The sequence below is a fragment of the Equus caballus genome, chromosome 6 (genome assembly GCF_041296265.1).
Source record: "Equus caballus isolate H_3958 breed thoroughbred chromosome 6, TB-T2T, whole genome shotgun sequence".
Classification (NCBI taxonomy): Eukaryota; Metazoa; Chordata; class Mammalia; order Perissodactyla; family Equidae; genus Equus; species Equus caballus.
In genome coordinates, this window is record NC_091689.1 from 84,911,994 (window position 1) to 84,927,102 (window position 15,109).

General features: G+C 34.4%; 2 protein-coding genes across 2 annotated transcripts; one reads left to right on the plus strand and one right to left on the minus strand.

Annotated features, from left to right (window-relative positions):
- Positions 1-1,959: 1,959 nt before the first annotated feature.
- OR9K2N (olfactory receptor family 9 subfamily K member 2N) lies at positions 1,960-2,974 on the minus strand. The gene has a single exon (XM_014740790.3). It carries the CDS (start codon positions 2,920-2,922, stop codon positions 1,960-1,962), a length of 963 nt encoding a protein of 320 aa, XP_014596276.3. The 5' UTR covers positions 2,923-2,974.
- Positions 2,975-11,248: 8,274 nt separating this feature from the next.
- On the plus strand, positions 11,249-12,184 carry OR9R10 (olfactory receptor family 9 subfamily R member 10). The gene has a single exon (NM_001391827.1). The coding sequence runs from the start codon at positions 11,249-11,251 to the stop codon at positions 12,182-12,184; it is 936 nt and encodes a 311-aa protein (NP_001378756.1).
- The last annotated feature ends 2,925 nt before the right edge of the window (positions 12,185-15,109 follow it).

Sequence of the window (15,109 nt, forward strand, 5' to 3'; positions counted from 1 at the left end):
CATTAAATAAAGACATGGGTATAGAGATAGGTACAGTATTTGATGGTAGGATACTATTTTGCATCTAATTGGAGGCCCTGTTTGTTTTTATTTGTCATTTTTTAATCTTTTCTATTAGTTCTCATCAGAAAGAAAAAACTGAAATACACAAGCAGTTCCTCAAGATCTGTCTATGGAAATTAAAAAAGGGCATCCTGGAGAATTGTGGATGCTCCATGACAGAGAGTCAGGGAAAGGGGCAGAGAAAATTATTTTCTTCCTCTCTGAGATTTCACATGACGTGGTATTGAGGGCATGAGGAAAGAACAAATCTGGCACCTGTTAAGTATACAGATTTAACCAATTTATATGAAATCTATATAATTTAATCCTTCAAGTAACTCTAAGATGTAGATTGTATTATGCACCCCATTTGACATGAGGAAATGAAAATATAGAGATATTATGTAACCTGCCCAAAGCTACAGAGGGAAAACAGAATGTGAAAGCTCAGTCTGATTCCTGAGCTTATCTTCTTAGCTCCTAAGTTAACAATTACCTCTTATTAATATTATATTTTCTTCCTCATTGTCCTCATTGTGAGGTAGCATTTCCCCAGTAATAGATGCTGAAACATTAAAAGTCATTATTCACTGATACCTCATTCTCGTTTTATCAACCATCGATCAATATTCAGCATATTTTACCTGCTATTTTAAAGATACTTCCTCTCTTCACTATCTGTGATAAGACTGCCCTTTTTAAAGCCACCATAAGCTCTTACTTGGGTGAGCGCACATTTTCTGTGACTCCCATCTTCTCTGTATGAATATTTATTTCTCACCAGCTTCCACTGCTATTTTTTTTAAAATGCCAATATGAACATGATACTACCTTTCTGAAAAATGCCCAATGCTTACCCTTTGTCTACAGAATAAAATTTATCTTCCTTGGTTTGTCATATAGATTTGCATGATCTGTATGAATTTCCTTTTAAATCCCATCTATCCCTATCTTGTGCATTAAAAAGCAGTTATTAAACATCACGCAGTTGACTATATAGTTATTTATTTCTCTTTGCAGAGAAACCTATCTATTTCATCTTGTTCAGTTCTATGTTATTTTTAAAAATGTGCTTACAAGTTTTCCCTGATCATTAAGACCGCTCTCTTGTAGAGACTCCACTCCCTTTGTATTTTCTATCTATCTCTTTTCACTGGGTTTACCATGTGGCAGTTTAGTTCTCTATTCAACAATTGTCTCCTCATTAGATTGTGAGGTTAAGTATAGAAATCATTTATTCCTAGGGATGTTTGTATGGTAAAGAGTACATAAAAATTCAATATCAATTTGGCGAATTGTCACAAAGACATATATAACAAAAAACCTATGTGTAATTTTAATTTATTTTCATAACTGTTTTCTTGTGAAAGGTGAGAATTTTCATGAATAACATATTCAAGATGAGAAACCGTGAAATAAGTGTGTCACTCATTCAGCCACTGGACAATTAAGAGTGACTCACATAGCATCCTTTGGATTCTGTACACTGCAGAGTATCTGATTCTCTAAGTACACAAAAAGAATTCTTCAGTAAACCTGATATTTTCATCTATCTGCTTATGACATCAAATTTTGTTACCTCTACCAATTATGTACACATCCACATTACATATGTTACTGTTTCATGATAAACAATAAATCTCAAATAACAAGACAGCAGAAAACTAAGAATACATTTTTCCATAAAGACAAAAGACATGTCAATCTTATATTTAACCGAAATGAAGATGAAGTATGGAGAAAGCCATTGCACTTCCAAATCAACAGCCAGGCAAAATATGATGCAAATATATTTTCAACTGAAATTACACGGAATTCAAAGAAATAAACTCATTAAGATTAAATATTTCTAACATCAGGAGGTGCATTTTTTGTGTAAGTGCTTCCCTAAATTTTCATAAAGTCCAGGCCTTTCAGTTACATAAATTTTAAAATCGAATTAAATAAAAATAATTTTTTCCCCAGGATCTTTCTCAGAGCTTCTTTTACATCTTTGTTTCTCAGAGAGTAAATCAGAGGATTCAACATGGGAGTGACTAAGGTGTAACATAAGGAGGCTACTTTACTCAGCTCAGGAAATCTGTCAGGGATGACATACATAAAAATGATGGCACCGTATATTACACTCACAGCTCCTAGGTGAGAGCTGCAAGTGGAGAAGGCTTTCTTACGTCCTTCCGTGGAGCGTATCTTTAACACTGTGGACACAATATACATATAGGACACAATAATGACAATTATGGTAGGCAAAATGATAATGCTGCATAGGAAAAAAGAAACTATCTTATGAATGTAGAGATCAGAACAAGAAATCCTCTGAAGTGGACGGTAATCACAGTAAAAGTGGTCAATGGCCTGAGAAGCACAAAAAGATAAAATAAATGTCATGCTGGTCTGAAGAACTGAGGTGATGAAACCACAAAAATAAGAACCAGCCACCAACTGCGTACAGAGATGTGTAGACATCTGAACAGAATAGAGGAGAGGGTTGCAGATTGCGATGAAGCGGTCATAAGCCATGGCTGCCAGGAGAAATCCCTCAGTCACAATGAAGAGAGCAAAGAGGAAGAGCTGGGTCACACAGCCTGCAAAGGAGATGGACTTGTTCTCAGACCAGAAGTTGATCATAGCCTTGGGTGCAATAACAGAGGAGTAGAAGAGATCAATGAAGGAGAGGTTGCCTAGGAAGAAATACATTGGTGTGTTCAGCCGGGGATCGGTCATTATGATGGTTATCATTCCACTATTCCCCAGAAGGACCATGGCATATACAAGCAGAATTAGCAGGAAGAGGAAGATATGGAGCTCTGGGCGGACCCTGAAGCCCAAAAGAATGAAGTCAGTCAGTTCTGAGTGATTGCTTGCTCCCCTGTCACCCATGGCAGAACCCTGCTGAGAAGCAGAAAGCAAATAAATGAACTCTTGGCTTTGATCCTAGTGCCGTAAATGCTCTCATAAATGTGGAAATAAACTATTTACAGCTTAGTTAAATGTTGCATATAAAACAATGTTGATGTCATGAAGTATCAAGAATTTGGATTAGATAGCACTAGGCTTCTGAGACTGTTCTCCTATTAAGAAGTTTTTTAGTTACTGTATTTAAATCATTCATTTGCATGGAGTTGAGCAAGAATGTAGCATATTTTATTGTCTAATCTTACTCCCATTCTGAATTTCTAGTCCCAAAATATTTATAGTTAAAAATTATCTTTATTTAACATATGCTGTACATAGAATCTAGAATATAAGAAGTATTTATAATTTCTGTTATAGTGTTTGTAGGAATTATGTCAGCCAAGTTAGTGTTTGGCTTATTACATGACAGTTATATATATATATATTTCAAAATATTTTTACCTTATTCTACTTAAATCTATTTATTTTCCATTATTACTGTAGCCATCTTTTAAAGTGCAATAAAAACAGATAAGTTATTGTTACTTAAAAATTAATAACATCAGGGGTCGGCTCCGTGGCTGAGTGGTTAAGTTTGCACGCTCTGCTGCAGCAGCCCAGGGTTCGGATCCTGGGCGTGGACATGGCACCACTCGTCAGGCCACGTTGAGGTGGCGTCCCACATCCCACAACTAGAAGGGCCTGCAACTAAGATATACAACTATGTACCAGGGGGGATTGGGAAATAAAGCAGAAAAAAAAAAAGATTGGCAACAGTTAGCTCAGGTGCCAATCCTTCAAAAAAAAAAAAAAAAGAAGATTGGCAACAGTTGTTAGCCTAGGTGCCAATCTTTAAAAAAAAAATTAATAACATCAAAATCACTAAGCACAGATAAAATAAAATTCTATAAAGGTAATTAAAAATGTACGTTCATTTTCTTAGATCAAAATTATTCTCCCAAATAAAGGTTTTTTTGTTTTTTGTTTTTTCTGCTGAGGAAGATTTGTCCTGGGCTAACATCTGTTGCCATTCTTCCTCTTTTTCCTTGAGGAAGATTCTCCCTGAGCCAACATCTGTGCCAAGCTTCCTCTATTTTGTATTTGGGTCTTCACCACAGTGTGGCTGCTGAGAAGTGGTGCAGGTCCACTCCAGAGAACTGAACTCAGGACAAAGGAGCAGAGCATGCAGAAATTAACCACTAGTCCACGGGGCTGGCCCCCAAATAAATGCATTTCTATTGCCTCATTACAAATATTTCATTTCCATTGGTAGTTGCTTACTTAAAAAATGCTGTGATCATTTAGCCCTTTGTTTGAAGCAGAGAGAGAAGCTGGTGAACGTTCCAATCCTTACACTGCCGTAAATGACGTTCTACCAAAGCTGCATCAATTCAAGGGCTCTCACTCCTCAGTCAGGACAAGAAATATATATCAAGGAAACATCCTTTTCTGACTTCTCGTATACTGTATATGTCTTCACGTATGGATGATCATGGTATTTAAGGAGCATAGCAACCTTGTGTCATCCAGAGTCCATGATCATCTGGTACAGTATCAAAGGTGGTTCTTTATGATGGCCTTAGTTATTTTTATTCCTGTAAAATCTTATTTTAGGATATTTCAGCATTGAGGTTTTGCTCATCCTCTGTGATGAATTCCACTGGGAGAGGAGTAATCACAAAGTCAATTACAGAGACACAAGTGCAGGCTCTAGGGCTGTTGTCCATGAGGACTGTGGGAACCTCAGATCCAAACAGTCTAATAATAGTCCAAATACAAGGGTCTTCTCCTTCTCTGCTTATGAGTATCTTTTGGGAATTTCTCTGGACTTTATTTCCTTCATTGACAAAGAAAAGCTTTCTGATAATTATCACAGCGGACATATTTATAGGCATAGAGAAAGAGATAGAAAAGTTTTTACACCTTGAGAAAAGTTTTAGATAAATGGATATTTTAAATTATGTAGTAAATTACATTTGCTCTGATTTAAAAAAGACAAAAATTCACTCCCAATTATGGTTTACCTGTATTTCTTGATGTAGACATATTTCGTGATATGACAAATGCCTTCTAAATCACAAAGTCAGACAATGTTTTGCTAATTCTATGCTTTCCTTCAATACTAAACAGTTAGAAAATATAATGGAAGAAACAAAAGAAATCAGTAAAAATTTTAAAAAATACTCAGTAAAAATAGTTATGAGATCAATACCTATATTTAAAAATTATTAAAAACTACTGTGTGAGGGGCCGGTGCCACGGCTGAGCGGTTAAGTTCGCGCACTCCACTTGGGCAGTCCAGGTTTTCTCTGGTTGGGATCCTGGGCATGGACATGGCACCCCTCATTAGGCCATGCTGAGGCAGCGTCCCACATCCCACAGTTAGAAGGACTCACAACTAAAATATACAACTATGTACTGGGAGGATTTGGGGAGAAAAACCAGAAAAAATAAAGAAGATTGGCAACAGTTGTTAGCTCAGATGTCAATCTTTAAAAAAAAAAAACTGTTAAAAAAAGTTGTCAGAATGAAGGTTGAGAACCATTACATGAAGGTGACCTTTATTAAAAAAAAACAAAAAACTACTGTGTGACTAAAAGACTAATTTTAAATCAGAGACATGATACCCTATTTAATGAGCTGAATATTACAAGGATGTCATTTTTACCTCAATGTTTCTCTCTGTTAATTTTAATCCTATTTCTGTAAAATCTCTCTTTTAATTAGAAGTTATTACCAGAATTTCTCTGGAATTTTTTGGCATATAGATGGCGAGATGATATGGGGCCAGAGCTTTTCCATATCACAATACAGTATTAGTAAAAGTTTGGTCAGTGTAGGAAGAGAAAGCAGTCTAGGTATTTTAAGCTAGAAATTATTTATTAATGTGAACCAAGGCTTATCAAATTTGGAAAGGCTGAAGGAACTTCGAGTGATACTCTTGTAATGACCCTTAGAGCCACATAGGATTAATTCACAAAGAGGGCTACCGTTGGAAGTATGATTTCAAAACACAGCATCATAGCTCAGACCCAAGGATCAGATACATAGAAACAAAAAAAGGTCATTACTTTCTCATTCATCAAAATAGCTTCTCTAGGAAGTTGGGGACACTACAATGCTGCAGAAGAAAACCCACCTGTTTCCACAACCTTCCCAAAAGGTAGAAAAAGACAAAAGGAACAAAAAGTTGATCCTCTTCCAAATTCTGAGTTTGTATGGATATAATTGGTAGAACAAAATCTGAGTCAAGAACCCTAGTAGCAGGAAACACTTTAATTTTCCAACATCGGTGACTAGAAAGCACATGGGGCAGAGCTTGGATATCTAATCTATGAAATGAACCAGAATCCCATATACTTTTTCTCATCTTTAAATTTCCCACAATAGCATTAGCGATAACAACATGCTGCTGCTTATACATACATATCAAACTCTTACTGTCATTCATAATAGATGGGACATTAAGAAACTCATCACAAATTCAAAGGTTGAAATCATTCAGTGAGTGTTCTTTGATCATGTCGAATTAATATGGAAATCAATAATAATTAGATAACCAGAAAACTCTATGAACATAGACATCAAAAATAAACACTTCCTAAAAATCCAAGGAATAAAAAAGAAATTAAATTAAATTGTAATAAATTATGATATATCTAACTTCTAGAAGGCAGAAAAAGAAGTACTTAGATGGATATACAAAACCTTCTCGGTAAATAGTACAAAGAAGAAAAGCAGGATCATCGATAAGTTAATCTACCTTAAAAATGTGAAACAGAAAACAGGAAGTCAAAGCAAAAAATGAAAGAAGGTGAATAATGTAGATAAAGATTAGTTAAATAGAAAAAATGTGAATAATACTGAGTAATCACATAGCTTAACCTCGATTCTTTGAAAGATGAGTAAGACTCTTATCAGAAAGATTTTAAACCCCTAGCCAACTTAACAATGGTAAACTAGCAGCATTAAATCATAAGCATCAGAAATGAAAGATGGGATGTCACTAAGGAGCCTACTGATATTAAAAAACGGAGTGTAGTAAGCTGTATTTTTACCAATTCTTGTTTTTTTAAATAAAATTATTTTAAATAGAACAAAATGATGTATAAAAAGAAATTTAAAGTTTAAAGTATTCTATTAAAGAAATTACATTTTCATTAGTAATCTTCCCATGAAGAATGGCCCTTGCCTAAATGGCTTCACCAGTGTTTACTTCCAAATGTTTAATAAAGAAATAAGACTTTATGCATAAGCTCTTTCAGGAATAGTCATAAAGGAAAGATTTCCTGACTGTGTTTATGTCTGTCATCAGTCTCACATAGACATCAAAATAAAAAATTATAGATAAATCTCATAAAGTTAATTTAAGCATTTTTAAGCACAATATTAACAAATAAAATACTTCAATACATAAGGAATAATAAAATCTCACTGAAGTGTGTGTTTACTACAAATTTAAAGGGCATTTAATGTTTAAAGAGCAATAAATTTAAGATGTTGTCACATCTTTCATGAAAGAATAACTACTGCAAGTTTTGCCTTCTGTAACAAAAAACTAAACTCTGGAGAAAATATACGGACCAAATATTTTTAGATATTGGACAATAAGCAGAGAATGACTGCAACTCCTGAGAAAAAGGAAACATATCAAGAAGAAAATGTTTTAAACTAGAACACATAGCAATAGAAATAAATTAAACATAAGCATAGAGTAAATAGGGAAAAAATGAACAGACATTCAGTGAGAAATGAGAAAATATTACAAAGGTAATTGGAAGAAGAGGGGCCAGAAATGTTAGAAACTATAACTCTCAAAACCTTTTTCAAAGTTGATGACAACTATAAACTAACAGATGCAAGAAAGTTCACAAACTCAAGGAGGATAAAGAGAAAGAAAATCAAATGAAGGCACATCAGAATAAAATTTCTGAAAGTGAATCAAAAAGAGAACGTTAGTGAAATTGCTAGGGAAAAAGAGATGTTAATACAGGTAAATACAAGTTAGAGCATAGACTGTCAGAAACAATTCAAACCAGAAGACAATGGAACAGCATCTTTAAAGTGCTTACAGATGGGGGAAGAGACCAAACCAAAATGTTATATCAAGGAAAATACACTTCAGAATTGAAGGCAAATTCAGGAACCGTTCAGATAAAGGAAAACTAGGATACATTATGCCAAATTTGCACTCTAAGAGATGCCCAAGAAAGTTTTCCTAGCTAAAGGGAAATAGCAGAAAAAACTAGGATCTTTAGGAACATTTTGAAATGCATGGAATATGATTGTGGAGAGTCATGAAAAATTTCATGTAAGATTCTTTCATTCTCAAAGGTTAGTTGAGGAATCTTTGTACATTCTAGAGGAGTGGTCATCCAACTACAGCTTGTGGGCCAAATCCAGTGCTTTCACAGTACAATGGCAGAACTGAGGATGTATCAAGAGACAGAATTTCTTGCTCTTTCAATATACTTCTTAGGGTGTTTCTCTATTTGATTCTAGCACCTACCAGGCACTATGGTTCTCATCATGGTTCTCACTCTTGAAGACACTTCTAGACTTCTAGGATCTTTTAAGACCACTCTTCTTGTGCCTTGAGATCATAGATGGAGGTATGACTGCCTGCTCTTGCTAATCTCTAATTACTTCAACATTCCCTTCCTTCAACTCTTCCATTAACTGTTTAGCTTATTCTCTGTACTAATTTTCCTCTGATGAATAAAAGCAGGATGTATTTACAGTAGAGATAAGAAATGAGTTTCTAAAAGTAAGGGTTATAATCCATTCAAAGGAAATATCATGACTTTCCCTCTCTGTAAATCACGAAAATAAAAGAAGAATCAAATATTTCTGATCCAAATGTGTTTTTTAAAATCATTTTGTTCTATAAGTAGAAATTTAGTTCTCATGTCCTCTAGAGAGTCCTTCTAACTTTCTAAAAGCTTGGTAAGTTTACTTATTAATAATTTATTCTCCCTCTCTCTCTCTCTCTTTTTGTTCATTTGATGCAAAACGAATTACTGATGAGAAGGACCTTTAGTCCCTGATGATTATCTTGCAGCGGGAATGCCCACTGCGTGGTTTCCCTCCCCATGAGAAAATTTCTCTCAAGATCCATCTCAGATCTACTTGTTGGTTTAATCAATGAAAAGTACAGTAAACTGAGAGAGAGAGAGAGGGAGAGACGGTATAATTTTTGCTAATACTTGTTCAACTTAGCAATTTGAGTGGTGACGTGAACAGTGAGGAAATGCAATCCATGTTGCCGAAAAACTTCCTAACACCGGTTTGCTTCTTTTCATAATTGTGTTTCTTTGCGAATGTACTTGATTTCAAATATAGTGAGGGTTTACTAAGATAAGAAGTAGTATTCATTCTTGAGACTGTCTTATATTTAATTTGTTTATTCTCAACACTCTTCTTTCTTTTTTTATGTTTTTTTTTTTTTTTAAGATTGGCACCTGAGCTAAGAACCGTTGCCAATCTTCTTTTTCTTTTCTTTTTCTTCTTCTTCTCCCCAAAGCCCTCCAGTACATAGCTGCATATTCTAGTTGTGAGTGGCTCTGGTTGTGCTATGTGGGACACCATCTCAGCATGGCTTGATCAGCGGTGCCATGTCGAAGACCAGGATCGGAAGCAGCGAAACCCTGGGCCACCGAAGAGGAGCTCCAGAACTTAAAACCATTCGGACACAGGGCCGGCCCCTCAACACTCTTCTTTTACGTAGCTTTAATTACATTTCTTTCTTTTCGTTTCAATTTTTCTATTGAAACCGAAAACTTGTTAATGTAAAATATGAATTTAAGGAGACTAGCATTTTTGTGGTTGATAACCAGAGGTTATTTTGACCGTTCGTATACCTTCTAAAATCAGTCAGTCAACATTTAATTTTTTCAAGAAACTAGATATTGTGGCTGGACCAAATAGTTTCTAATATACTTCTATAGTCCCAACCAGCCTTAAAAGAAGTCAAAATTAGTGAAACTATAGCAACAAAAGCAGTAAAAATTTAAAGACATTATAGGAGACATTGAATATTTTATATCATATATAATTTTATTTATTTATTTATTATAATTTATATATAAAGTTATATTCTACAGATTTATAGATTCATATAATTATAAAATTTTAAAATACATTTCCATAGTATGTGAATTTTTGAATTGATCATTTGTCAGTTTTCTTCCATATTTTATGATAGAGTATTGAATAGTAAAGTACTATGCCGCTCGATCTCATGATTCTAAATTAGCCTCTTATATCTATTTTTGTCAGTTTCTCCATTCATAAAATTAGAATAAAAATTAATTCTTTTCTCCTCCTTTCCACTGTATTTTATGTACAAACGTTATATAGTCATAACAGCATGAGCCTAAATAAATATAATGTAAGCTTGTTTAAATATATATTTCTGTTTTTTCATTTGTAGCAGTCTTTAAATTGTCTTTTGTGCCTTCTATGTACAGATCTTTGTATTTCTAATTATATTTGCTGGTTTCTGAAATGACAGAAAAATCTCTGTCCAAGACCTTAGAATTCTACACTTGCATTTCAATCTGAAAAATCCAAAGGGAACAAAAATGGGAAGGAAGAAGAAAGGAGGGAGGGAAAATGGAAGGAAGGGAGGAAAACAATCAAAGTCTGATTTTACTGTGTTCAGGAAACACAAACAAGTGTCAATTCTCTTTGTAGCAGATGAACTGTGCCACTAAGAGTCTATGTCACCATAGGGACAAAAATAATGAGAGAAATAAGGATATGAGGTTAATACATAAAAGGACGACGTTTTTGTCAGGATCTGAAGTCTTTCTTCTAATATGAGGGAGACAGATACAATTTTTGTATATTATTTTTCTTTGTGGATAAACTAATCAGTAAAAATAAAAAGAGACCATCAATTGAATAAAATCTTAAGTGAATTATAATGTCTATGAGAAATTACTTCCACTAAAGGAGGCAACTTCAATGGCTGTAAATTGATAATAAATCAAGAAATTAAAAAAAAGCACAAGCTGTTGTTTCCAGACATTTTCTTAGACCTCCATTTCCCCAATGCACACTTAGAGAGCAAATCTGCATCATTTGCTTATAAGTACATCTAAAAAGGCTAATCAATCAGATCGAACTTTTCACTAGGAAGACTTTTTAAAAGTGTTTGTATTCATTGGTGTTTCTTAAAATATTGGGAATATAATGAAACAAAAATTTTTCCATGCTGGTTCCTAGTTATTTTTACTAAAACAAGCATTCTGGTCACTCATTTCTGTCATTTTTACCATCTCTCCACAGCTCCACCTATGTCTCAGCTATGAAGAGTCATCTGGGTAAGAATTACTCAGAGGTGACTGAGTTTATTCTGCTGGGGTTCAGGACCCCTCCAAAGATACAGATCCTCTTATTCCTGGTGTTCTTGCTGCTCTACGTGGCCACTGTGGTGGGAAATATCAGCATGATAACTGTCACTAAGATGGACTCCAGACTTCAAATGCCTATGTATTTCTTCCTTAGAAATTTGTCCTATTTAGATCTCTGCTACTCCACAGTCATTGCTCCCAAAACTTTAGCCAACTTCTTGTCTAATGAAAAGAAAATTTCTTACAGTGGCTGTGCTGCTCAATTTTTCTTCTTTGCCCTGTTTGTCACAACTGAAGGCTTTCTTCTGCCTGTCATGGCATTTGATCGATTCTCCGCCGTTTGCTCCCCGCTGCTTTACCCTGTGCACATGTCCCAGAAAGTCTGTGTTCAATTGGTAACTGGGTCCTATATCTGTGGGTGCATCAACTCCATGATACAAACAAGTTGCACCTTCAGTTTGCATTTCTGTGGAGAAAACAGATCGGACCACTTTTTCTGTGATGTCCCAGCCCTGATCAAGATCTCATGTGCTGACACCTTTGTGAATGAGATCGTACTGTTTATTCTCTCTGCTCTCATCATCATCACCACCACAAATGTCATTCTTGCTTCTTATGCTTCTATCCTCTCCACTGTCCTGAAGATCCCCTCCACCCATGGCAGGAGTAAGACCTTCTCCACCTGTGACTCCCATATAGCAGTGGTGAGTTTATTCTGCGGGACTGTGTTCTTCATGTATGCCCAGCCTGGGGCCATCTCCTCACCAGAGCAAAGCAAGATTATAGCTGTGCTCTACACACTTGTGATACCAATGCTAAATCCTCTAATATATAGTCTGAGAAACAGAGATGTGAAAGATGCTGTGAAAAGAATATTACACAGGAGATGATTTTCTCACTGATATGTGGAAAACCATTATACAATGGACACATTTTGTTTTCTAAGGATCCTAGCTATCCTTGTTCTTGTAAAATTATTATATCAAGATTGTGTATGTATATGGCAGCAAATATTTTTCTACATTTTCCTAAATAATATTTCTAATAGTATAGGTATATGCATCATTATTTTCTTTGCTTGGAATATATGAAACCGTATATGTTTTGAACTTATGATATGGTAATAATATTTTTCTTTCAATTTTTCCTCAGTTAAGATGTAAATATGAAGAGCTGTTAATATATAGTAATTAAAATAATATTATATTTGTGTGCAATATTCTTTAACTTTATTCTACAAAGAAAGTAAACTGATATTTATTTGGAAAAGATAACAGTCCCATTGTGTAGGTGGCAGTACACAATGTTAATGGTTATATAGAACACTTCTGAGTAAAGGTCCAATTTTTCCCAAAGCTCCAGGCTTATATTCCGAGGAGTGTCATCCCTAGAGTTACTACTCCTGTGAAAAGGGAGCCCACAATGTATTATTTGAGAAGCAATTATTCACAAGGAAAATGTGTGTAAATAACATTCTACTAATTTATATCTCTCCTTTTTCTTCTTAATGTAAAATGATACGTTTTATAATAATAAACACTGGTACATAAAGAAGAGGTACTGTGTGCTATGTATCATTTTTATCACCATTTTCAAAAGATGAAATTGAGGTACTGGGACACTAAGTAATTTGGTGTAGCCAAAACTCCACACCAGTATGGCCCTAGAATTTTTATTATCCAAATACGTATTTCAAAACGTGGACTATTCCAAAAATATAATCTCACAACCTAGAAACAACCATTTCTGAGTGGAGGTATAGATAGGGCCAGTCCTGGAACCAGAACAGATTTGACCCATTGTCCCGTCATTATTTGTGCAAATATTCTTCTGCGTTGCTATTTTCTTTTAACATCTTAATTTTTGGTGTAGAGAAGTACAGTATTTGTATATAATGTTATTTACTGGTCTTTTCTCTTTCAATTTAGTACATACACTTACCCACTCAAAATCAGATAAATATTGTTAATGTTAAACTTTAATATATTATTGTAAAATTTTAGTTAATGAAAAGTATTTTTTTATAATGTGAACCGAGGTCCTTACTCTAGTTCTTTCTATCAATTAGCCAATTTTTCTAACATTTAAAAAATCACCTTTCACAGGAATCCTTTGCATAACTCTTTCTTCTCTACTCTGAGTTTTCACCTCTTCTCCTCATTTGTAGTACAAGTTCTTTCAGGAAAAAAAGGAAATGGGAAAGTAAAGAAGGAACCAAAAAAATAAGGAGAGGAAGTGAAAGTTTTTGACCTACTTTCTCTGCTTTTCTTTCCTTTCTTTAGCTATAGGAATACTAAATAAGAATCCAGGAAGCTAACTGAGCCAAATGTATTAGTGGGAGTGAATCATTTGTTTTAATAATGTATACATATGATTTGTCATTGTTCTGACACTCATCCACGTCAGGTCAGACCGGAGAGAGAGTTCTTTCATTTCCCTTCCTCTCACACATGGGTTGTATACCACTTCACTGTGGCAGGTTTTTTTTATTATTCTTATTCTTAACTATTATTAATAATTCAATTTAGGCAAAAGGGGAAGTACTTCCAAGACCTCGTGACTTCCCCAAATGCTCTAGTTCAATTTGACACCAATTATGGCTAGTTAGAATAAAGTGATACTGTGTTTCCAATTTGCTCCTATCTCTTTAGGCAAATAAGTCCTGCAGATCATTCTTGAGAGGACCCACAGCCAGGCTATAGTGGGATCAGGAAATTACTGGTCTTCTGGTAAAATATTGACCAATAGGATACAAATTGCCCAACATTTCTAAAAAATAATAATTTCTTTTGGTTTATGAAATTCTGTTATGATCATAAGGTACATTTTATACATACTAGTTTGTATTTCAAGTTTTTTGTTGGGTTCCATCTTTGTGTTTGTCTGTTTTATGCTGGTATCACGTACTTGTTGCACAATGGAATTGAATGCCTGGTAGGGCTACGTCTTTTTCAAACATTTCTCATCTAATATTACTTATTAATTCTGTTACTTCAGAATTACTTTGCATTTAAAAATAATTTCTATATGTTTTTGGGAGAATGGTATTTAGCAAATAATTGATATATTTACAATATACCCTTTTGAGAACAAGGCTAAGAGTATTGCTTCTGCTATCAGACAGCCTAGGTGTAAGTCCCTGTGCTGCCCCAATCACAGCTGTGAGAAGTCCTTGAGAAGTTTTAAGGTTGAAGGGATGCTGTCCGTTTGCCTGTCTCATTCAACAGGTGAGAGGATCACACAGAAAACTGTAACCTACCCTGTTAGCACCAGAAAGTTTTCAATTAATGGTAGCTTCTACTATTATTATTATTATTACCATTGTCATCATCTTTTTTTGTTTGTTTTAACAATCCTGTGGATTTCTATATTTGAGAGCCACATTTTTTTTGGTTAAAGTATTTCTATATATTTTATATGTTAGTTGCTGTTGTGACAAAATTCTTTATTAGCTTGTATTTTCTCATGGATAATTCTAGGACTCAGAGACTTAAAATTACTATGTATTTATTTTATATGAGTTCAGCTTACAAAACTTTTTTCAATTCTTAGAGTTTCTCAATTAAATATTAGATTTGAAGGCTGCTTATCAAAGAGGCAATTTTTGAAAAATTTCCATCAGCACTTTCTTAAAGTGTTGATATTAGTTAAAAATACTTTCTCTATATGTCAGGTACTGTATAAAGTTCCCAGGTATTTCTTTACTCCTCAAATGAAAATTATGGTAAAGGCAACATTATATATACTAAATGGATAATTTAAATTAATGTATTTTACAAGTATAGAAATTGTATCAGAAGAATTAAGTAATGTAC

What these genes read in the sequence shown, in the direction of transcription:
- OR9R10 (NM_001391827.1), top strand. Translation starts at nt 11,249, where the DNA reads ATGAAGAGTCATCTGGGTAAGAATTACTCAGAGGTGACTGAGTTTATT.
- OR9K2N (XM_014740790.3), bottom strand. Translation starts at nt 2,922, where the DNA reads ATGGGTGACAGGGGAGCAAGCAATCACTCAGAACTGACTGACTTCATT.